At 31.2% G+C, this 26,891-nt stretch overlaps 1 protein-coding gene across 1 annotated transcript in view; it reads left to right on the top strand.

Moving 5' to 3' along the window:
- The window catches only part of LOC130450704 (probable G-protein coupled receptor 158), a 452,310-nt gene that overhangs the window by 239,033 nt on the left and 186,386 nt on the right, over window positions 1-26,891 (top strand). Inside the window, exons 5-6 of the mRNA XM_056789262.1 lie at window positions 8,143-8,343; window positions 18,659-18,727. Of these exons, the coding sequence (XP_056645240.1) occupies window positions 8,143-8,343; window positions 18,659-18,727 (270 nt within the window). The remainder of the gene's footprint in view (window positions 1-8,142; window positions 8,344-18,658; window positions 18,728-26,891) is intronic.

The following is a 26,891-nucleotide window of genomic DNA, read 5'->3' on the forward strand; positions in this document are numbered from 1 at the left end:
AGTAAATTAGGAATGAAAATCACAAATATTTTTGGAAAATCTATAGAATATCTATTGTGGAGAGGAGTAGGTATATATCATATTTACTTCTTGAGGCTTTGTCTTCATTTAAGGTCTCTTGTCTATGAAAATAACATAAAAATTGACGTTTCGATCTAATAGTTGCCGTTATTTTGAACTAATTTTTATATGAGAAGAGATATAAAATAAGATATAATAAGATAAATTATCACGACATATATAAAGAAAGGCCTAGGAAGTGAAAAATTACCATGTTCATTATAGCTGCAATGAGATCAAATAGTCTTGATGAAGAACATGTATTTTTTCATGATATAATTATAAAATCTCCCGGCTGCAGTGTGTACTTATAATGTTTTGTTATTTTTTTTTAATTGAAAAATATTATTATTTATTTTCCAGCATTGTCCGAGACTCGAACAGTTATCCTAACAATTCTTCACCTCAATTCCCTACATTATTTCAATTTTGTTTATTATACAGACCTCAAATTTACCTGTTCATAATTGAGAGATTACCGAATACCATTTTTTATACAATGCCTAGGTTCGGAGAGAATATTTATTCACTCAATATTAAAAAAATTATATTTAAACCCACAGAAGAAAATTTATTAGCAACATAAAAATTAAAGAAAACTAAATAGAGCCGCCTGTTTCACAGAAAGGTGATTTGCTGTTCGTGAGACTATATAAAGAAAATATAACTATACATATAAAAAATGTTTTTGCGTGCTAGATACTGTTGTGACAAAATATTTCAACTGGTGCGTGAAATCCAATTCGAACATAAAAACAACATTAAAATGAAACAAATAGAGAAATCGAAACTGCTGAAACATATATTAAGGGTAAAGGATTTGTATACGGTAGATTGAACCAATATTAGAATACTTGGGAGGAAAAAAACTCGTAAAAGGAAAAATAAGAGTAAACATCTGCATTTCACTTAATGTATCTGGTTTCATCCATATAAGTAGCTATCTAAATTTAAATATTATTCTGATCGGAAAATATGAGTGAACGTAACTAAAATGCTTTGGAATTCATATTCAAATAACAAAATCAGTAGATATATTTTAGGCATCACAAAATAATTATTATACGAGTAGTGTAGACTACCTTGGATCGGAAAGGAGCGAATTCAGTCACTATCACCAAAATCTTCAGTATAAAGAATTTATTGTTATGCAAGTCAAATCATTAGAATCTATGTAATTCTTCTTTTCTTATGTTCCTTCTATTGTTGCCAAATTGTCAAGTTCCAATATTTTTGAAAAAAAATTGATCTATGAACATTTCTTCTCGAACCATGGATCAATAATTTCCTATTCTATCGGATAGAGGTCACCACAACTCGCATTCTTAAGTTTTTTTTTCAAGATACTATCTTCAAATCGATAGATGTCAAAGTTTGAGCTCATATCTTTCAAGTGTTCGTGCTTAGATTGAATATACGGCCTCAGATTTTTTTAAATAATGGATTAAACATAATTCAGCTTATCGATTAAGCAAATTTTCAACCGGGAAAAATACACTTGAAGTAGAGACTTAGCTTGAAATGTAATATGACGACTCTTATTCAAGAGAATCAACCATCATTAACTGGCATACAGAGTTCAAACGGTACCATGCCAATGATCCTCAATGACCAGAACTTTGAACAGGAGCAGTTATACCTAAAAAGGATCATGAGGGGAAAGAGCAGAAATATAGTAGGCACCACAAAGATATCAAGTGTTCATTTTACTAGACTTTTACGGTAAATCAAATCCTAAATAATGACATAAGGCTAGAAAAGCGGTAGAAAAACTTATTTCTTTTGTTGCTTACCAAACCAGAGATTAACCGCGTCTTATCATTTTATTGCTGGATCAGTAAATTATTCTCTTCATAAGCATAGGCAGAATGGGAGTTCATTATCAAAAAATGGAATCGTGCCTTCTTATTAGGATACGTTCATTTGGTGATTTGGTGAAAGATATAACACCTAATAATTACCATTTATTGATTAATAAACGATCCCATTCACTCGAAGTGATTTCATCTAATACCAACGTCACTTAAAGATAATCACACTTCGAAGTAATCAACTGTTTTTCATTTTATCAGATATACTAATGATTCTTTCGGATTGTAAACTGAATTGAAATATTGGTCATCATAAAGGATAAAAAAATAATTTAAAAAAAGAACTTCAATTCAAAGTAAACCTCTTTTTTGAAGAATTATCAGTAAAATGCAACTATAGTTTCTAGAGTAAGGGGAAAATATGATGAATGTTTTTATAATAACAATAACGCTGGAATAATGCCCAGAACTATTAGAATGTTTTAAAATAATGACATTAAATGTTTTCTATTTAAAAATGATATGACATAAAAAATGTGACCTAAGATAATATTTGCAGAATCTTTAAATTGTAGTTTATGATTTTGAGCATGAGTCGACCTCTTATGTAAATGATAAAGACGTGAAGAAATTTGGTATAGAAACAATTTAAATGTTGAAACAATGTATGTCTGTTGGCAGATTATCAAGAAGAATCCTTACGAATTGATACAGTACACAGAAGCCCTTTTAGATTTAGAAATTTTGTGGTTTAATTCTATTTTCTTTAGGAGATACTATGAAATTTTCCCCCTATAATGGAGATTGTCTGCATCATATTCGTAAGATCGGGATGATTTACTAGAACTTGCAACTTATCTTATCCTTTTTTCACTATCAAGAATCGATTAATTAGTTGACTGGGAATCCTTGTACCCTTATGTGTTAAGAGTGTATCGGCGTCTCAGTTTACTACTACAGCGGCGATTAGATTGTGTATATGCACTGTTGGAAAACATGGACCCACTTAGGTTGAGAGAAAAAAGTACCAAGAAAGCTCATGGATTGTTAAAATATGTCTATGATATTTATATAGTAACTTTGAAAAATATAAAAAAGAGTCCATTGAAAATAAAGGAGAGTAAGAGAAAAAAACTTGTTTTCTAAGTCGACTGAATGAGCTGGGAAAATGTGCCAAATGAGGCAAGTTCTGATAGTAATTCAGTCATCCCAAAGTACATAACAGAGCCGGAGAAAACCATTTCCAAAATACTAAATAAGTGTGATTAGTGCACTATTAGTACTTTGAAACAGATTGATTCAAATTTAATGTTAAAATTTTATTATTTTCATCACATCCCCTATGTGAAATTTTTTGATTCAAAGAAATAAGCAATAGGATCATATTCATAAAATAAATATATACAATTTGTGAGATTTTGTACTCAAAACATAAATGGAACATATAAAGGATGTCTCTTTTTATTCTGTTTTCTTGTCTGTAGTATTATTTTACTTGCCGCCTTCGTTATAGTTTTCTCTAAATGTGTTGTTTTGCTAGTGCTCTCTCCAGTTCTTCTTCGTATTTTATCTTTGTTGTTTTATTATCTATAAGACGTCTTATTTGTAGTCTTTTTTTTCATCCGATCTTTTGATTTTTCTTTATTCGTTTATTGTTTAATACACTGTTCACAATTCCTAAAAAATGGTCGCTGTCCGCATCTGCTCCTCTGTAGGTTCTCACATTTTATACTGTTTCAATTGATAATCGTTCCATTAAGAAATTATCGAATCATGAACAATGTCGGTTTCAAAATGATCTTTTTGTTTATTAAATAATCCTACCAAAAAAGCCTTAATATTCGAAAAATATTCGATAGTATTCTCTGGTTTCAACCCAACGTTCAGCGAGCTTTTTGAGATCTTGATAAAAGCAATCTTTGGACTAAAATTTCTCTTATATGGATATATCCAATAAAACCTTATAAACTTGCATCGGCTGAGTACTATATACCTTGGCATTTATACCTCGACCAACTGGAATGATTTGAAAGTACACTGAACTTCCATGATTCCACTAGAAGCACAACAAGGCTTTCCGCTTGAATCGACCTATCTTTGTGTCAAATTTTCGTAATTGTCCTTTGTCTATTATTTTTTCATCGCAAGTAATAATGCATCTAATAAAATTATCATCTTTAGACAGGACAAGACACCTGTACTCGACGTTTCGCTTGAATTTTGGTTAATTCGACAACTTTCATAAATCTTACCTAACGTTCATAAATGACGGGTGTTCGATAATCGGCGGGTGCTAGTACTAGGCTAGTTTTCTACTGCTTTCCTAGTAATCTGACCTGAGCGCGAACGAATTTCAATCGTCATATTTTCGATACTAAAACGGTTGAACCAATACTGTGCCATTTATTCATTCAATATGTTTTTCTCTTCAATGTCGAATATTTTCCTTGCTGCTATGGCTGCTTTGAACTTTTGGTTCCAATAAACCAACAATAAACGAATTTCATATTTATTGCAATCCATACGGTTTATTATGAAAACGTACTGGTCAATAAATAGAGAGAGAATGATTGAAAGAAAGCTAAGGAAATGTACTTCAAAGTTTAATATATTACGATATGTTTAAATTCAGGGATACGACATAAAAACAGATATTAATTATGAGACTAATAACTTCAACGAAATGTGAATACACTCTCTTATATCATTTAAAATCTGTTGCTTCTTGGTAAAAGAGCTTTCCTGCAGTGTTAAATGATATTATTTAAGTTTATTCGCAATTGATCGAGTTGACCTAATTCAAAATAATTGGAGTCTAGCAAATTTATTTGTGACTGGTGTAGTGGTCAATCTAATTTGCAGTTTACCTGTACGATAAGTGAGCTGATTTTTTAATTTTCAGAGTTTATTCTTCACGGAATGTTTATTGGAGTAAGATTTCAATTTCAATTTTGTTTTGTGTCATGTCACTTGGTCTTAACCTATATGACTACGTAGCCAAATATTCTGAGAAGTGGTACTGGATAGGAATGTTTGTATTTAGAATGAAGATGTGATATGGAAAATTGAGGTCTACGAATTATATATATATATATATATATATATATATATATATATATATATATATATATATATATATATATATATATATATATATATATATATATACTTACGTAATCCTTATGTCTATCCACCCTTACTAGTATGGAACGTGGAGTTTTTTTTTTCATGAATTCTTTCGATTTCTTTCAGGCTTTTGTGTGTGGTAGCACCTCATAGAGACTATTCCCTATGTTCTCAATCGCTTCGTTGATTTCGTCCATGCAGGTCTTCATTAGTCTTGTTCTATTTCTCGCTCTCACTATTCTGTCATCTAATATTATTTTTAATTCTTTTAATTCACATGTTCGAACCGTGTTACTTGATTTTCTTCTATGTATTGTTGTGCAGGTTGTGTATTTAATATTTGCCTGTATGCTTCGGTGTTTCTGTGGTCTAATATAGTTTTCCTGTGTCTTTCGGTTGTTGTCCATGCTTTGAAACCAAATTTCACTCTTATTTGCTTGGGTACTTCACTGCTACTGCGTTTGCCGTTCTTTGTTTTATTTCTTTCTCTAATTTTCCGTCTGCTGCTATCGTTGAGCTGGGGTGTTTGAAATGTTCCATTTGTTCTATTTCTCTATTTCCTATTTTGATGTAGTGTGTCTTTGTTCCTGTGCTCATGATAATCGTCTTAGTTTCATCTATGCTTATGTTTATATTGTAATTTTTGATCTTTTGGTTATAGAATTGAGGATTTTGGTTTAGTGTATTTCATTTTATGCAAATATAACCATGTCATCAACGTAGCATATTTCTGTTAGTGTAAATTTGTCAATTTTCTAGTGCCGTACATTATAATTTATTAGACTATTTTACATTTCTTTTATACCATCATCAAGAATTATTGTGTATGCAACCTTGTCTTATTCCATTTATTGTTTCGAATATTCTTGATTTTTCGGGTTTCGTTCTGACGTAATTTTTTTTGTTGCTATACAGACCTCTGATGCTGCTATTCTGCTAATCAAGTTTTGATTTATTCCTCTCTGTTCTTATATCTTCCGTAGGTCTTCTATAGTCTTTGTCTTTTTCAAGATCGATCAAAAGTTTTTTTGTAGGGTTGCTTCTAATTTTCTCCTTAATATCTCGTCTATGATTCTGGCAAATATTTTTGGCTACGCTACTTAATAAGGTAATGGCCCTTTTGTTACTACATTCTTGATTGTCTTCCTTTTTAAATAATGGTGATATAATTCTAATTTTCCAGTCTTCGGGAAATGTTTCGATTTTCGTTATGATATTCAAAAGATGTTAGCTCACAGCCCTTTCCTATAGTGATGTTATAATTTCGTTGTTCACATTACCGTCTCCTAGTACCTTGCTCTTTTTAGCTTTACTTATTGCCATTTGTCTTCTATTGCGATATCCTCTTCCAGATTTATTCTATTTTGCTTATTTTCATATTCACTTTCGTCTTGACTAAGCTTTTGATTGTCTCGTATGATGTTGTCAGTTTCAGCCTGAAGTCTTTCCATATATTTTCATTTTTATTTCTTCCCTGATATTTTTTTTCTAGTATGTATTTGGTATGGCTTTACTCGTCTATTTAAGTATATTTTCCAGGCTCTCTTTTTGCTTTTGACAGCCTTTTTTTTGTCCAACAGTGCTTTTTTTTTGTTTCTGTCTGCGACAGTTTAAATATCTTGCTTGTAGTGTATAGACTATACTCCTTAATTTATTTCTTTCCTTGTGAGGTTCCTCTTTTATCAATATTGCTACTCTACTTGTGACCAATACATGAGATATCATTTAATAGTGTTGTTAGTCTTTCGTCTTTTACTTTTGTGTCCGTCCCAATTATATCTAGTTTCAGTTTTGACATATATTCTGTTTGCTCCTCTTTTTACTGATTGATGTTTTTCTATTCCAGACTTCAATTCTGAAGACATTATATTTCCTTATCACTTTTTCCTTCCGTATCTTCTCTTATGGTATATCTACGAGTATATTTCCTTTATTTGGAACCTTATCCGTTTCCGTTGTCTGTTTCTTTATATGTCTATATAAGTTTTTTGAATCTAGGTCATTAGTATGTTCAACTAATCTGTTTTCTCTCTAGTCCTATTTCCAGTATCTTTCATTTATGTTCCTTCATATATCATGCCTTTGCTTGATGTCCTTTATTTCTCATAATTTCCTGTATTTCTCTTTTTCATATCCGAGTCCAAAGATATGTTTTGCTCTTTGATATGAGTTTATTCTTTTCCTCAATATATCAATTTTAGCAGGCATTTTATTTCTATGATATATTGCCAATTTTCCCAGCACTAATGAGTTTTCATTTATCTCAATATTTGTATTTAGGAATTCTTCTATCTTTTCTTCCAGTATCTTATCTTTTCCTTTTCCATTCCAATTATATGTGAACAATAATAAACATGAAAAAATCATATCATAATTATATCTATTGTAATGTACCATGAACCTTTCATAATAAATTTTCGTATGCAATTCCTTGAACAAGGATTCGACTAAAATTCTTTCTATAAATATACTAGCACAAGCTAATGCCACACTTCCTCCTAACAAGTTTCCTTAAGAAAGTTTGTTCATGGTCTTTTACGTTAGATGTATCTAACTGTTCATCACTCACATTTCTTAGTGTTTGTTTCAAAAGTTATGAATAGTTCAACCTGTTTAGTTCTAATAAGTAGGACATAGATTATTATCATCATAATAACTCAATCATCACAAATTTTTGAGATATATTTGAATGAAAATAGATTTTCAAATAAGAAGTCTCATTCTCACAAACTAAATTTATAATTTATTTCATAAGAATACGCATTTTGATCGTTGGGTAAAAATGTTTAATTTGTTAGGATATTTATTCAACAAATACAAGTTATTTTGTTCTTAATATGTAATTTTTCGGTATAAAGCTTCGCAAAGGTGAAATCAATACAGTACAAAGAAAGGGAGATAATGTAACATGGAGCTTCTATTGTAAACGCTCAACTTTGCGATTTATTATTGTACAGGTATATTAATTAACAATAAGGCAAATAATATCAAACAATTAAGTTATTTGATACCAAAAAACAAACCTATTTCTTTCAACAAATTCGGGAATATGTCAAATATATCATGCTTACTAGTGGAACATTTTTTTGCAGTTTGTTTTTCATTAATATTTATCAGCATCTGAAACATAAGTTATTATTTTCAGGGTGAAAGCAGTCAATACGATAAAGAAGATATGTTTGAGTGTCTTCCATGTCCAGAAGGATGTGAATCCTGTGAAGACGAACGTCCCTGTGTAGTAACTCTAAACTGGGTTATGCGGACGGTCATTTTGATTCTTTCATGCGTCACGATATGCTGTTTACCAATTGTTGTGTTTTTTACTTGGAAATATGGAGATGTAAAGGTAAGAATAATGAAATAATTTTATTTTCATATGTTTGCTTTATACATATGCTTTCTGGAGTTGAAAGTGAAAGTTATTCATTCTCATAATCATAACCTTTAAACACGAAAGCTTTGAAATGGAATGTTAAGTTTATTCAACGCTTTATCGATATGAAAGAATCAATGGGAAATTCCAGTTGAGATTTGTGGGAACTGATTTGGGCGCTGTGTTGTTTTCAGTGTTTTCCGTGTTTTTCAATAGTATTTCACCAGACAGTGTCCAATGAACATACCAGTAGTTAGTTTAATAAGAAAGATCTCAATTTTACAAAAGTCAAGGGGTTGGGAAGCTACTCTGCTTTTTGATAGAGTATTGCATTGCGGTAGAATTATATCCTTTAATTTGTTTCGTTTGACTGCTTGTTGGGAATATTCGAAACCATAAGCTGAAGGACTTAACAAATTTTATCAACTGCGCGATTTTAAAAGGAATAGAAGTATGGGCAGGATTCCCTCTGAGTAGAATCCATCGACTTTTGAATAGTAACATCACTGAGCTTGGCAGGCAGGCAGGCAGGCACTGAGCAGGTGACAGTGGACGGCGGTCAACATCTAATGAGGATGTTTAGCCGACACAGAACAAAATATTAAGATTGAGGTTACTGGCACACATATAACCTATGCTCACAGAACTTGGAAGAATTTTGCTTGGCCCTCCCGATCAATAGAACTGTCACATATAGAAATATTTGGAATACATTTGGTATATTCACAAGAAATTACTTAAAGAAAGAGGTTCACTATATCACTAAATGTTCTTGGTTTGTGTCATTTTCAATTCTTATCTTTTAGTACATTGTTTTTTTACGGAGTTTGTTCCAGAATTCATTATATATTACATAAAAATGAGATTAGGTTGGGAAAATGTTAAATCTATTCAAAATACTATTTTATGCATGCAGCACGCATCATGTCCTCGATTCCAATTTATATGGAAAATATACCCCCAAAAGTATCATTTTTTTATGCCAGTTCGAAAGATAACGTAGCGAAAGTTGTCGATTTAAGGTATTCACTCAATGGAAACAGTCAGCTTTCTTTTGAAATCAATTTTCACATACCAAGTTATCCTTCATACCTTGGGATTTGATGATAAAAAACTTGTGATGTCCAGATATAAAATATTTGTTGCTTTTCAGCATGGTTCTGGTTTTATTAGTTGCGACAGTATAATATTGATTAATACCAGGGGTGGCATTTCTATTTTTCGTCATAAAATCTTACAATGTCGAAAAAACTGTTTACGAAGCTGGTTTATTCATTTTTTAAATACTCTTCATCAGATTGTTACATTTTCTATGATTTTGAGCTAATATTCAAATCATTTTTTACACTAACACTGAAATAACTCCTGCACATGCGTTTTGAGCGAACAAAAGTCATTGGGTGCCAAACTAGGATTCTATAGTGGATCAATTCAACCTTAAGTCTGGGTTTTGTTTCAACAGAAGTATGAGAGCTTGTACTGTAATGGTAGTGAATAACTTGCTTCTTCTTTGAGAATTCTTCAATAAATTCTTACAAAGTTTCCAATTAAATGGAAACAACAATAATTGTTGTTGTAGTTGGGATTATTATCAGTGCTGCTATGGCGGCTATATAACAACCCTCGAATTATATATATGTGAAATAAAAAATTACTCAATAGTTATTGAATTGAAAAAAGAGTTGTGTGGAAAACTCCAATAGTTCTAAGAGGTAATGTCTCATGTGCGGAGTGAGCCAAACTATACTATATTTTTCGGATAAAAAATATTCAGAAAAGTTGTATTCAAATTTCATTGTAACCTTTATGCTTTTTCTAAATCCTACTACATTTCTCCATCTGCTCGATTCATGATTTTTTTTCACAAAGTATGAATCTTGCAAACCAAGTTACACACGGAATAATTCTTTGAACGGTGGAAGAAGTTTTAATATAATTCGGCACATTTGAGATAATCTGCGCTGAATCTCGGTAAAATCTTAAGATTTTCCCCTTAGAGAGATGATATTAAAAGTTGAAAAGAATATCCAAAAATGATGACAATATATAAAATGCGATAATTCGAGTTTAGAACATTTTCAGGTATTTTTAAAAAGTGAATTAAACTACAAATTCCCTTTTTCGAAATTACGCAGTGAAATATCATATTTTAAGAGAAATTGTTAGTATATTTTCTCAGAACAGTCATCAACCTAAAAATTTAGCATCATATTATAGCTTCAAAGTAGAGTGAAAGATAAACATATACATAGACGAGTAACTTTAAGAAGAAACATCAGATAAATTAGCATCATAAGTTTATGAATATTGAGAAAAAAAATAGAATCAGGAGCAGTTTTGAACAACAACAGAAACCAAATCATTGTGCTATAGAGTATATCCAATAGACTGTTATTTCAATAGATTTATTTAGGATAACAGCCTTAATTCCAAGGCTGGGGCCATGTCTCGGACAGTCAATTCAGATGACGGCAAATTCCTTCATATCCATGTTTTATTTCATAGAAGTTGTTAGATCAACATAATATACTAATCAATTGATTATAATTAACAGTTAATAGTTTAAATATTGTACAATGTCTGGGCTAATATGGCTTACACCTATAAAGAAGTAGGAATCAGATTTGCATAGGAGAATGAGTTGGCTTATTTCGTACCATGGGCAACAAAAGCTACAAATCTATTTGTATTCGTTTAGAAAAAAATTGTCTTTTCTTTCTACTGTCCACTACAAAAATATGCTGAAACAAATTTTAATACATTTAATACTAAACAATAGTTGATGAAACATTTCACTCTAAAAGTACTGAAAGCATTGGAAGAAATTGTTCCGAAAGTTAAGTATGCTTAAACTGAATATTGGGTAATAGAGACTAGACAAAATCTTATATATATCAACAGAGCAACTACAAGAGCATAATGGCTTAAAAAACTTCATTCTTCTACGTAAAAGGCAGTTCAGCGGCATCTGATGTCTGAAATGATAATGATCATTAAGGAAAAATATAGACAAGCAAGAGAGGCAGTTTTTGACACCATCGAAAATTTCAAAATCAAGGTTGCAGGCAAATTCTATATCACATTTGCAAAAATTCAGAGAATGAATTCAATACATATAATAATTCACAAATATTAAACAGTAAGTAAGACCTATGATCTCGCAAAAATTATGTTGGTTTCCAAAATATAAACGATTGGTTGTGAACTACAAGGTTTAATCAGAACTACAGTGAATGATTTTATAGAAAACATAAATTGGATTAATATTTTCCAAATTAGCTACTGCTTTTAGTTTGCAAAATTAAATGATTGTCGTGGCATTTTCAAAACTTTTGTCATGATAAAGACGAAAGACTTTGGCATATTTATGGATTGAAAACAATAGTCATCATAACCTTGATCGACGAGTTTCATATAGAACTCTGCATCTTTCTCCAAGGGTTATAACAATAGATTCAACTTTCATTTCCACTAACAGTTTCGATAATAAAGTCCGGATCTGGATAAATGCGTTATTCAAGATCCAGGTTTCACTACAGAGACGAGTTCACTAAAACGGCTAAAGTAACAGTCTGACAGGCCCAAAAGGGTTTAAATTAAAAATGGATAGTAGTAAGTGATTGCTGGTATAAAATTGCATTCACCGTATTTTTCTACCACACTACGTGGTTACGATAAATGACTAGTTGCTACGATAAATGACTAGTTCCTACGATAAATGACTGACTAACGACTGTGATATATTGAATCTATTTATAGATCTATTTATAGACATTCAAGATGGGTAAAATTATTCATCATTTAGTTAATAGTTTTTAAGGTTTTTTATGCGCATTTCCCAATTTTAGTGACAATACAAAATAGAAAAGCTGAAGGGCTTACTGTGAGTTTGAAACTGCTGGAGTATCATAAAAAAAGGGTCGGGCAAACTACTGACGGCTCCCGAATTAAATGAAAATTTCAAATCTAGTGAGTGCAGGAGTGCATTAAGGACATTAAAAATTATTTTCCAATAAAGGAAAAGTGTGATGTTGAAATATGGAAGCTTCAAAATCCGATATCCGGGAAATCTGAATTGCAACAATGAAGTATTAAATATCCTTACCTTCGATGGAAACCACAATTTTAACTGAAGTGGCCGGAATTGTTCGGAGAAAATGGATAAAAACCCTACTTTAAATTTAAATTTGACAATCGAATATGAATATTTTATGTACATTTTCCACTAAGGTAAATATTTGTGAAAACTCTTCATAATAAATAATTAAAAAGATTTCTAAGATAAAACATGCATTCGCGATAAACAAAACATACTCTACATTCCATTTAATTGGAATCATCAATTATAATTGTGATCAAATTTACGAGTATGTATTCATAAGAATTCATCCTAGTAGAAATAGCCCTTGGTGTTCGTCATGGTAAAATATTCCCCTATCATTTTTTAGATGAAAATTCAATGCTGAAACGAAATATAGGTAGTGAAGTGAAATATCAGTCGAACATTTTGCAATTATAAAAATGAAAGGATGACGGTTATCGCCAATGAAAGATGTACACGTGAAATTGTTAAAAGGAAGATTTTTAAAATCAAATTGTTATCGTTGATAGTAGCAAACTTATTTGTGATGTGCGGGAAAAGAAAATTAAAAATTAAAAGACCGTATTATCGGTATAAGCAGAAGTTTGAAAAATAAAATATCACATAAAATCGTCTTTTTAAAGCATAGTCCATTCAAATTGGATCGAAAAAAACGATTTTCGAAGAATATTGATATGTGGATCCCTCATGTTTTTTTTTTGTTCAGTACGTCAATAATGTCGAAAATGAAGCTATAGCTTCTGGGAGAACTGTTTATATCACTTCTAAAGGATCTAAATAGGGTTTTTTCTCATTTTACGAAAAAAACTAGTGCTTTGGTATATAAAAGGAGTTATAGGTATTGAGAAACCTAAAAAACTGTGAGTTATTTATTAAATTTTGTCAATTATTTACACCGGAAATTGACAAAAAAGGCTACACCTGAGTTTCACCATTTTTTTTAATTGTTTATTATAGTTATTAATTGATACTTTGCGGATTCCGATAGGACTTTTCGAAATGAATTGAATGATGTATTTTGTACTTTGGATAACTTAATCTTCAATTGCATTATACAAGTGGAAATACTTTTTTTTAAAATTAATTTTTGCAGGTATGGGAGGTCATATCGACACGGGGTAAAGAGTTGTACTTCATATGCTCGAAAACGAGAAGATCGTTTTAAAGAGTTTTAAAGATTTAAAAATTTGTTTTAAAAGCAGTCAATTTACGTTAATCCTGCCATTGAGCGCTGCCTGAAATCTGAAGTAGTAATTTCAAAATGCTTGGTTTATGCAGCCAAAATTATCAATTACTACGTTATAGCTCAATTAAATTACTAGTTGAACGACACAGAAATAATAATGCTCATGCAGAAAATTGATATTGAATTTAAATTAAAATTAAACGAGCTCGCCAACTTCTTTAAGTTTAATTCCTTCATTTTGTGAGGTTATGAGCACACAATACTTGGGGTGAATCTGTATTGGTGTTATTGTTTTGTTTACAACATCCTATCGGAATCTTTAAAGACTTAATTAATTACTATAATAAACAATTTTTTATACCATGAAAATCGAAAATCTTTTTTTCAATTTGTAACGAAAATAAGTGATGAAACTTGATAAATAACCTCTAATTTTGTTGGTTTTTTAATACCTACAACTTCTTCAATTATCAAAGTTTCGAGTTTTATTTTTTTCGTAAAATAAAGTAAACCATATTTTGACAGAGTAAAAAATATTTCCGCTAAATGTTATTACCTTAATTTTTCAAGCTCTGTATTGGCGTGGTAAACCAAAAAATGTTGCATCCACATATCAATTTTCTTTTTTAAAAATTCTTGACTGGACACCTTTTGAAATGAAAAGAAACGCCAGAAAATTGTTGAGGGAACCTCTCACAAACATAATCTATACTTTTGAATTGGCGAGGAGAGGCTTTATTGATTAGTCTGCGAGATCCCCCAATTTAACTCCTCTGAATTCATTTTTGTGAGAGCAAAATTTATAAGCACACTTGATATGAAGAACTGAGACAAAGAATTATGTATGAATACAATGTAACCCCTGAAATGCAACGAACTGTTGGAAGAAGACCATTTTAAACATCCAATACACTAAGTCAATATATCACATCACTCAATCAGTTGAGTTCCGTTACATCACAATCAATTATCATATTGTTTTTCCAAATTTAATTTTAATTTCACTGTGTTATATAACCTATTCACAATTCAGGTGTTAGGAAACTGGAGACGTATGGACAAATGACAGATGTCATGTCAAGAATACTTTTTTCTTCTTCATTTATACAATTTCTACCGTGGAGTTAATTTATAAACACTGTCTCTACTATGCATATTTCACTACAGTAATTGTGTAGTATCGATTATACCAAATCGTTGCCGTAAATCTGTCATTCATGTCTGAAATGAAAAAAGTTTGTGATGTGATAAATTGAAATATCAAAATAATGAAAAAGCCAATGTTATTTGTCGCTTTTATACGAACACACACAGAATATGGAAAGCAAATGGAAAATATTTGATATTACATTCAAGATTGCTTGATAAGGATAAGCTTTTGCTACAGTAACAAGTATCTTTTAAAAAACACGTAAATCGTAAAAGTTGTACGAAAGAATCTATCTCGGTTTTATTGTGTTCGTCTTAAAATATCGAACGAAACATAAGGATTATGGTTTCTTATTTCCCATGACAGTATTCCACGAAACAAAAGGAAGAACAAATAGATTATGTGAGCTGCATGTCGGTTTCCATAACCAAACTAGTGACGAATAAAAAGAATGAAGTACATATACGAGCAGTACATACCAGTGTTTTATTTTCTCGGTATGAAATATTGCATTCATAGTTCTACTGTATGTGATTCTGAAAATTGGAATTTATTTTTCCGTAGTACCCTTTTTTATTAAATTCCATACTTTAGTAAACGTCTATTTGAATCAAAATTGAAAAAGATATATATGTCTAAACCAAACGATTGAGTTTCATTTCAGACTATTTGAAATACAACATTCAAGAGAATTTATATTTCTCAAAAAGAAAAAATTGTCCATCAACTACAAGAAAAAAACTATTCCTCTTATCATAGCTTATCTTATTTGAATAAATCGACATTTTTTGCGAAAGCACCTCTTTATTTATCTTCTTTGAATGCATATCGAATATTTTCACCTTATTCTATTCTGTTTGTCTCTTACCCAGTACCCCATACCAATATTTTGCTTATATTATAAGATCACTTTGGAGAGATTTATCCGAGAGTAAAAAATAATAAAACTATTGAAAGCGGCGTCTTTGAGAAACAACATTTCAAAATAATTATAGCAAAAATTTTTGATGAAAATTCTCAAATTTCACACGATAAAAGTATCCTTTCTTAATTAAAAATTGCACTAAAAATGATATGCCGAACTCATTGCTGCAATTACTATCAAAAATAATTGACACACAAAATTGAAATACGAGGTATATCCACAAAGTAAGTTATGTAAAAAACATGTACAGATACAGTACACTATTTTTTGTACATAAATCTGTTAAACTAATTGTTTACATAGCTTTCGAAGTTTTTTTTAAGCTCTTATCAAATTTTTGTATGCCTTCTTCATAGAAGGTTACAGACTATGTTTTCAATCATGTTGTAAGACGTTCCTTTAGCTGGTCAAAATCGTTGTTGTGTTAACCACCAAAGAAAGATTTTAGGTGTAAAAAGAGATATAAGTGTCGAGGTCTGGGCTGTATAGAGAATGATGAAACACGCCGAGCCAACCAAATTTATATATTTGTCATGTTCGCAGAGGTTGCTTATTATCGTAGAAATATTATTATTATCGTAGAAAAAATCAACAGATTTTGACAGTAATCCTCTTATTGCACGGTGCAATGTTTTAATTGTCTCGTAGTCAAAAAGTGCATTGATTGTTTAGACTCATGATAAAAAATTAATCAGCAAGATGCCTATTCTGTCCCACAAATACAGTTCACATGAGTTTTCGAGGTAACAAGATTTGCTTGGGTTTAATATTTATGCCTCTATTCCATTGATTGACGCTTAGTTCCTGAGTGTAAGTTAATTCATTTCCCGTGATTATTCCAGAAAAAATTTTCATGTCAGTTTTTTAGTAAAAATTTCCTGAATTATTGATCATGAGATTTGTAGGAATTCCACATCAATAGTACTAATTGTCAACTAAACATTTTGCTTGATTTTTTCTCTCTGAATGACATGAACCAGTTCATTAGTAATCAAAGACTTGCGTCCACATCGCTCTTTTTCGTGCACTTGAATAAGTCCTTCATTAATTTAATCACTCATAGCCTATTGTTCGTTAACCTAGGAGATTTTCCGTTAAATTTTGCTTGGCTTATCTCTCTTTAAGGCTGACAGTTATCTGAATATGGTGTACATTTCTTGTGCTTGAGTCAGAGTAACAGCCGCGCTTGCTCAGACCAGCGATCGCAGCACTGTCACTGATAGAAATAGAAACATTTTGGATACACTTCGTGAAAATAATAAATCGACTCAATTAGAACCGAAATATAGCGTAAGGCTAGCTTTATTTCCAACCCTTACAAAATAATATGATTACAATTAACAAAGTGATAACTTAAGTAAGTATACTTCAATAAAATAACATAAATTTACGTTATCCATATTTGAGCAACATTTGGACAAGAGTGTTAGATACAATGGCACGATGAACTTATTTTGACACAGGGTATGTTTGCTTGCTTCTTCTTCTTCTAATTTGTTGATTGCCTTTATTAATTTCCTCTGTCCATTTGATATTATATTGAATAGCGTTGGTGACATTGGGTCTCCCTGTTTGACGCCTTTATTTGTGTGTGTCTTTTCTGTTGTGCCTTGGAATTTCACTTTAATTTCACTTTTATTTAGAATTATTTCTATTAATTTTCTTGGAATTCCTTGTCTTCCAAGTTCTTCCGTTATTTTCTCTCTTATTGTATCGAAAGCACTTATCGATCTATAATACAAAAATTGTCAACCAATCCGATTTTGTATAGGACCAAATTCATAGAAAATTGCCCCATTAACCAGGATAAGGAAAAATTAGTCACCAAAATAAAACACCAGGTTATTCGATAACACGACAGGGCTTACTGTAAGAAAACAAGTCAGGCAATCCCTTTTTTAATTAAACAGATTAGTGATGATTGATGTGTGAAAGGGCTTCAATTAATTAGTACATACAATGGGTGGAAGCCCAAAGTCAGGTCTCACCAACTAATAAAGAATCGTGACTTAGCTACACAATGACGATAACAATTATTTTAACAGGAATTATCTAATTAATGTGTACTCAAGTAGGTCTATTTGAAATTGTATGATTATTATTTTCAAGTCAACAGAATTATTTAATGTGTGAAGAAAGGAAATTTTATTAATTTTTATCGATGTTATGTATAATCAAGATGCACATAAGATCGTTCAATTGTTGTAGACTTATGGATTATATCTTTCTTATTGCATTACACCATATTTTCTTTATAGTTGAGAAATATCGCCCATTCAAAAGTAAACGAGTGCATTTTTTTCATTATTCAAATTGACCATATTCAGTGAAAATTATTCTGAAAGTTCCAGCCTATAAAATATGTTACTACTGATACTACAGTTAAATCAATTATATCAATGCATCTAGATGTTATTGATTTTAGGTGTCTTCTGGTATAAAATTAGTTTTTTTTTTTTGATAATTTTTAATATGATATTTTGATAAAGACTTAAAGAAGTCGAAACGTCAAAATTTATCTTTCTTTTAAAAACTATCAAAAAAAACTAATTTTGAAACAGATGATACCTAAATTCAAGAACATTTAGATGCTATGATATATCAAAAGTTCTAAGAAATAAGAAATTAAAGAAATCAATTATATCATACTATTTGTTAAGCTAGAAACAAAATATTATGTGAGTATATTGCCATGCTGAGACAACAGAATATAAAATTAACGATTGCTCCCACGATAAAAAATAATCCATGTTGAACTAGATAGTTCTTTATGTCATGGTGAAAATTGAATTCATAATTTGACAATCCATGTTTATAATAATGTTTTGAAAATAATTGTCATTATGAGAAAGTTTTTTTAACTATGCATTCTATCCGGTTATATTTTCATAAGCCAACTCTATATAAGTTTTGTTTCTGTTCTAGGTGGTTCGTGCTGCTAGTCCTGTGCTGTTAAGAGTTATAGCATTAGGAGCATTCTTTATATATAGCACTGTGAGTAAATTATTAGTTTGTATATTTTTAATCAAAATTTGAACTAATAAATATTTATTTATTCTATTAGTTGCGAAAGGCAATTGAATTTTGTTTTACTGAAATATTCTTAATAATAAAATATTGCGTTTTATAGCTCAAATACCCCTAAGTACAAACCATGGCCTGCGTGAGTATTTTTTTGTTGAAACTCTTTTAATCTTCGCGTGAATATTACAAATCTCACATTATTTACTTTTTTTATTATCGAACATTTATTCCACAGAAAGCTTCGTAAATATTTTTCCTATGGAATATTAGTATATAACAATTATCGTCGTCTTCAATGACCAAAAATAAACTGTGTTGCCTTCCTAAGCTTTCCTTACAATTTCGTCGGGAATTCCAAAATCTTTCTCCATTTATGAATTTGACACATGAAACATTTCAATACTAATTACTGAAGTGCAAGAAGACATGTGCATATATTTTCTTATTTAAAACAATTTGTTTGGAAATAACTAATTTTTTTACCTCCATTTCTTGATTCTTAAGACAATTTGGTTTTCCTAATGCGACTCATCACCATCTAGGTTGCGTCCCTTTCCAGCTTAACTGAATAGAATATTCCAGGTAGTCAATAAGTGATTTCCAACTATTTTGTCAATAGATACAGTTTTTCTGTAAAAGTATTTTTGTTGAAGGACAATTCAAACCTAGTTAATTTCAGGATCAGAAGCTATATCGATCTTGCGTACATCAATGGAAAAAGATTTCTTGAAGCCTATAGGAAAATAGTCAACGGAAATTTTAGGTGACAAAATATGGCAGAACAGGAAAAAAATTCAATTACCCTTAGAAGGGACTTCATCTATTAAACAACTCAATGCTAATTTATGTGAGGTGATGATTTATACAACTATACAGTGTGCCGATGAATTCGCTTCAACTTTTGGTGATGAAGCACCATCTTGACCCACTGTGTTTCGCTGGTTTTCCGAATTCAATCGTAGTCGCTAAAGGATGAATTCCGTGAAGATAGTTCAAAATCGTCTGTTGTTCCAGGAAACATCGATGCTGTGCATAAACTGGACAAATTGGATACTGCATAATTTGACAATCGCTCAAAAAAAGCTCGTGGCGATTGGTGCAAAGAAATGCTGAAAAAATTCAATCGCAGTGCTTCAATAGATGTCTATAATATCATGACAGGCGACGAATTATAGATCTATACATATGAACCTGAAACTAAACAACAATCGACTATGGATCTTTCAGACGAGACAAATCCAACAAAAGTTGTTCGCGCACGATGCACTTCCACGTAAATAGTAGCCTGTTTTTTCGGAATAATCGGACATGTTGCCATCGTTCCAATAGAGCAACGTATAACAGTCAATTCTGAATGGTTACCAGCATTTGTTCAAAAAAATCAGGGAAACCAATAGCACAAGACGAATCATTATCCACCACGAGCTCACACACATCAGTTAAAACAAAAATATTTTTGAACAGTCAAAGCATCGAATTGATGAGTCCTCCGCCGCACAATCCTTGTTTGGCTTTTTTTTCTTATTACCGCGGATCAAAAATAAATTGCGAGGTCTACACCTGAAGAAGCGGTTGATGCGTTCAAAATACATGATTTGGAGGTTACTTCAATTGGTTCAAACGCATGAAAAGTGTATTGATCTTGATTTTGTAAAATAATGAAGCCATATACAATTATACATATTGATTTTCATTTGTCTATCTCAAAGTAATATACAAATTCCCCATTTGCAGATATCTTTTTTAAGAGCAACAATATGCACCTATTCCATCAAAATTTTTTCGTATATAAAACCGCTCTTTACTTATAACAACCCCGTAGCAATAAAAACGCAGATAATGATAATGTCACAGTTTAAGTGAAAAATCAGCAAATTAAGAAAAAAGCATCATTTCCGAAAACTAACTAGATCTATACGCTCGGGCAGCTCCCGAATCCTCGGGACAGAGGCTCTCAGCTTTTTAAAAGCTGTTCCCCTCAAGGCATAATGATCTAACATTTACTTAGTACACTTAATACTTATACATCAAGTGATTCGGTCTACAATTCAAAGAACCCATATTTTCTAGATACTATCTTTTTCTATCAATATAAATCAAACAACATAAGATCGATTGTTGCTAAAGTATTAGATAGGAAATGGAAGACCTCGATTGTTTCTACTTTAATTAATATTATCCGTATTATTTTATCCAATATGTTGCATATATAGACTACTACGTAATTCTACTCAACTGTATTCAATTTCAGTCAATTTTATCAATTGCACATAATTGGCGACGTTTAATGGAATAACATCAATCCACCAGTCGAATTCTCCGTTTTATTTGCGAAAATATTCATAACCGAACAACCGATTAAAAACAGCGTTTGTGTGTGAGTAAACATATTTTGGTTTTGTTTTCATTGCGAATAGAAACATTTTTATCCAGTAATATGAAAGATGATTTTAAATAGATTGACCTGGGCTAAAGGGATCCTGTAAAAGGATTTTAATGATAATATCTCCGTCGAACTGAAGTATCTTCAAGAGTATCTAATTTCATCCTATGTATTTGCTCCTCTTTTTTAAGAGTTTAATTAGCCCATTTGTACGGTTTAGCACACTTTGGACATTAATAACAATGTATTGTTGGAATCGATAAATGCGCGTATGCTAAGTAATACGGAAAAATGTGAATTGACCAAATAATACATGATAATACAATATATTATCAATTGAAGAATAACAACAAATCTGAAATTACAGAGTATTTCAAATGACAAAATCCTGGAGATAATGGCTGGTATAAAATTGTGATGAGACTTTGATATAAAAAAATTTCAGTGCACCCTCTTCGGAGGTAGGTGACCCTTACTAATGAGCAAAGTTTTTTTTCTTAAATTTACGTAAAAATAGTACATTTCTGTTGCTTCCCACGGGATTGAAGTTAACAACCCTTACCATATTATATCGAATTTCTAGTTCGGGGTTTAGTTCATAATATTAATAAGAATGGCTGTTTATTTCAATTTCTCAGTTTTCCTAATACTCAGTTTGAACAAGAATCCTAGAATACCTCTATTTTTATTCTTATTACAATACAATACCGAAATAAAAGTGGAGGACAATTAAGTTGTTCAAGGCATTTCATTTTCTTCTCCAAAAATAAATAATTGAACAAGCCTACTAAGTCATATTTTTATTTTATAAATCTGAATTTCGGAAAATAGATTTAATAAGAAATAAGCTAAAGTTTTTTAATTTCACCCCTTTACAGCAATATTAAAAAAAGACGATAGTTAGGTCTTGCTAAGTCTCATGAATGTCGCATGAATTTGTAAATACCATATATATTATTCCTATATTATAATCATACTTTTTCCAACCTTATTTTGATGTTTATTCTCCTCTAGAAGGTAGATGATATTTATTGTCTCTTATAAAGTTTTTAACCTCTATCTCTTTTTTTATGTTCCGCCCTGGCCTAGTAAAAATTTGAAAAATGGTGCGATTTGAAAAATATAAAGAACAACAACGAAAATCTACTACTTGCTTATTTTGAAAAAAATTTAAAAACATCTAAGGCGTCGACTTTGTGGACTATATATTCAATGTTTGACAAGTGATGGTTCTTCTATTTCGAGGTATTGATCGGATTGACATTTTGAAAGTATTTTTTCTTGTTGAATCGGCATTATCAGGACTTCTTTTGCAGTAACTTTTTGAATGATTGTTTCTTCGATATTGACTTCTAGAATTTGGCAATCATCGAGAGTGTTCCCTTCAAGAAGACTGAGGGTGCAATTATTCCTTTGGACAAAATTTTGACGGCAATAGTAGGTACCTTCGAGTGGTGGACATTCTTCTTTTTCTAGTTGGGTTTCATTTTGCGTTCGTGCCAAGTAAGGGAATTTAGGAGTGTAAATTTTATTATTTTGGATTACGGGAAAAAGGTTGTAGAATTCAAATGTTTATCTCGTATGTATCTCGTAACTAGAAATTATAGAAGTATGTACAGAATTAAGTTTCGAAAATACAACTGCATTCTCAATATTATCTATAAACGTTGTTGACTGACAGTCTAAATTAATCTGATACAACATACCTTGAAACGTTAGATAACTTTCTAGTGTTTCAATTCTGTTATATACAGAGGCTGAAAATAATTGTAAACCATTATTAAAGTTTGCTTGGTTTTTATTCAAAATAGTAATTGACTTATTGTAATGATCAATGAGTTTTTTATAGAGAGAAATTTGAAGGTTATTTTCAGGGATAATTTTATAAAATTCTTGAATGAAATCGTTCAACTGACGAATTGGAATTGCTATTTTTCGCTGTGGTATGATGCAATTCTATATGGTGAAGTTTGCAAAAGTCTTCTAAATCGAAATTCTTAAATTCAGAACCACTATCTGTTGTTATTTTTTGAGGTAGTCCATGGTAAGTTATGAAATTTAGTAAAGAGTCTACTGTGGAAAATCCTGTAACACTTACTATGGGGTAGGCTTGTCGGTAACGCGAAAAAGAATCAATTACTGTTTAGTTTAGATTTTATTTGCAATTTTAAAAACATCCATATGTACTACATTTGACTACAGGGGGATTCCTATCGTATTTATTTTTCAAGCATGTATCACAATTATTGATAAAATTTTCTACATCTTCGATCATTTTCGGCCAGTAGTATCTACAAATAAGAGATGTTTTAACTTCGTTTATGCCCCTATGACCTGATTTATATATATATGATGATATTTAATTTTTTCTAATTGCTCTTCTTTTCTTTCAATATCTGCTACTGATTTGGTACAAATTGTAAATTTAAATGCAGAATTCTTAAACATATTTTGTGCAGTTACAATAAATATTCTCAATAAGAGTTCGTTCTGGAAATAAAGTGCATAATTTTTTATGGGGTCAATATATTCTTTAATGAAGGTTATTATATTATTTTCGATGTCAATTACTGGTAATGTAATGTATGGACGAATACTTTCTCTCTTCTAACCTTAAAGGTATTTTTTTGACCATTAGTAAGATATATTTGATTTTTATACATATTGAATGGTTTTTCGGTAATTGTAATTGATAGAATAGGATTTTCAACAGATGTATGTACATTTTCAATGTCTTCGTTATTATTAGGATTCTCTTATATTTGAATTGTTTTGGTTAGATTTATTTAAATCTAATATATTTGTAAGATCTAAATTATCTAAATTCGGGAGAGTACTGGAATTAATTCTTTCAAATTCTTCATTCATTATTTTATCGATGTCACTTAAATTGACATCCATTGATGCAATTTCTAATGCATTTATATCGGGATATCGAGATAATGCATCGGCTGTTTGTTACTTTTACCTTTCAAATATTGTATATCGTACTCAAATTCCTCAAGTTTAAGGCGCCAGCGTACAAGACGTGAATTGGGCTCTTTTAATGACATGAGCCATTGCAATGGTTTATGATCTGAAAAAATTGTGAATTTTTGACCAAATAAATACGGTCGAAAATATTTACACGACCAGACTATCGAAAGTAACTCTTTCTCGATTGTAGAATAATTTATTTCTGCGGAATTAAGTATTCTACTAGCATAACAAATAGGATGATTGTTTTGAGATAGAATAGCACCAATGGCATATTTAGAAGCGTCAGTAGTTAATTCGAAAGGCTTACTGAAATCGGGATTCGCAAGGACTGGTTCTGAAATTAAAATGTTTTTACAAGTATTGAGGCAATTAATAAATTCTTCTGTGTGTTTAATTCTTTTTTAGACATATCGTCATCGGTTTCGGAATTTGAGCAAAATTTTTTATAAACTTCCTATACTAACCTACTAATCCTAAAAAGGATTTGATATCTTTAGCCGTTTTTTGGGATAAGGAAATTTTGAATAGCTTTGATTTTATTCGGATTAGCTTTTATCCTTTGAGGAGTTACAACGTGACCTAGATACTCTACTTCCTTGCGAAGAAACTCGCACTTGTCTAGTTGTATCTTTAGCTCTGCGTGGCGTAGTTTTGAAAATACTAATTTCAGATTTTGTATGTGCTCTTGAAGGCTAGTACTGTATTTTGTTTTGCATGTCTTTAAAGACTTCATTTACAGATCTTTAAAATATAGAAGGGGCATTTTAAGACCGAAAGGCATTCTAAGGTATTCGTAATGTCCATCTACGTTGAAAGCTGTTTTTTCTATAGAACATTCGCTCATTTGTATTTGATGGAAGCCGCTTGCCAAGTCGAGGGTAGTAAAATACTGGGCTCGACCTAATTTATCCAATATATCGGATATATTGGGAAGCGGGTACCTGTCATCAATTGTCTTTTCATTAATTTTCCGGTAATCAACTACCAGTCTCCATTTTTGGGTATTTGATGCGTCCATTTTCTTTTTAACAATCCATATCGGGGAACTCCAAGGGGAACAGGACGGTCTAATTATGTTTTTATCTAACATCTCTCTGTGGACGTAGGGATATCTGTAAGATTTAGTGTGAACCGGTACCTTGTCTTTGGTTCTTATAATATGTTTAACATTTGAAGTGGAAATCAATTTATCCCCTGGTTTTAAAAATAAATCAGAATATTCTTTACACAACGAAATATTTTTTTGTTTTTCTTCTTTATTCATGTGATTTGTACGAATTAATTCGGTAATTAAGTCATTAGGTTTTATAGAATTATTTTCATCAAAATCGTTAGCAAAGCTTTCAAATTTAGAGTCTTCATATTGCGAATATTTAAATGGAGTAACTTGAATTGGTTTTCGTAATGTTATCGTTATCGAATTATTTGTGTGATTTTGAATTTCTATTGGTGCGAAACCATTTCTCGCTGTAGATAAAATTTGTGGAATTATATTTTCTATGTTTCGAGCGTTTACAATAATATCCCCATTATCTCTATTTACGGGTAATTTCTTTATTGTTTTTTATCCGGGGTCCATTGAAAAAGAAAACTCAATATCGTTTACTTTTCTATACTTAAAAGGTAATCTTAGGTGAGGTCCTAATATTTCCCGATTAGTTAGATCAATATTTATATTCATACCAATTAAATCTTCAATACCGAGAATTCCATCAAAATAATTGTGAAAATCATATAGTATGAAATCGATTTGATAGTTTTTATTTTTTAGTTCAGGAAATGCAGGAATAAGCGCTCGATACATAACGTTTTTACTTCCAATACTAGTAGATATAGTAGTATCAGAATGATAAATTGTATCTGGAAAGTATTTTTCGGCAAAAGAAGTTCTTATTATTGATTTAGAGCTACCAGTATCGATTAGCAATTTATTTTTTGGATTTGCAATTTCTATATATGGTAGCGGATTAACTGAAAGTATATTTATTTCTATGTTTTCCCGTCCATCTCTTCGGAAACGAAGTTTGGACTTAACAGAAAAATCTATTATTATTATTATTATTATTATTATTATTATTATTAATATTATTATTATTATTATTATTATTATTATTATTAATATTAATATTATTATTATTATTATTATTATTTTTTAAACGACTTTCTCACACTTCCTCAGCAATTTGCTGGGAAACATTCACCACCTCTGCGGAGTCCTGCTCAGCAGAGGGGCTCGGACGGTTGGAGTGTCCTTCTTGTCGTCTACGGCACCTTTTGTCACTTATGGCATCGTTGGACATACTTCATGAGTGACGGGCTATCAGTGGTTTCCTTTTACCCTACGTCTCCCTTCCCATCTCGGGATTAGGAGTTCGGGTTCCTTTCTCTCTGCTGTCTTTGTCTTTCATCTTTTTCCTTGTTGCTGAGAATACTTTTAGCCATGTTCTGTACCGATTTACAGTTCTCTGAGCTGTCAAGCATCTTCTCTACAATGTTGTCTGGAGTGAGCTCGCATTCCAGCTGTCTGCAAGTCCTGTCTCTGACCTCTCTCCACTTGTAGCATACGAAGATGGTATGTTCGGCAGTGTCTACGGCGGCACAGTATATACATCTATCCGTGGTGTCTTTTCTGAACCTTTTGGCATAACATCGAAAGACGCCATGTCCTGTTAGGACCTGTGTCAGGTAGTAGTCTACTTGGCGGTGCTCGCACTTAACCCACGGCTTGATGTCTGGTATTAACCTTTTGGTCCATTGGGCCTTTACTGTCTC

The sequence above is a fragment of the Diorhabda sublineata genome, chromosome X (genome assembly GCF_026230105.1).
Source record: "Diorhabda sublineata isolate icDioSubl1.1 chromosome X, icDioSubl1.1, whole genome shotgun sequence".
Taxonomy (NCBI): Eukaryota; Metazoa; Arthropoda; class Insecta; order Coleoptera; family Chrysomelidae; genus Diorhabda; species Diorhabda sublineata.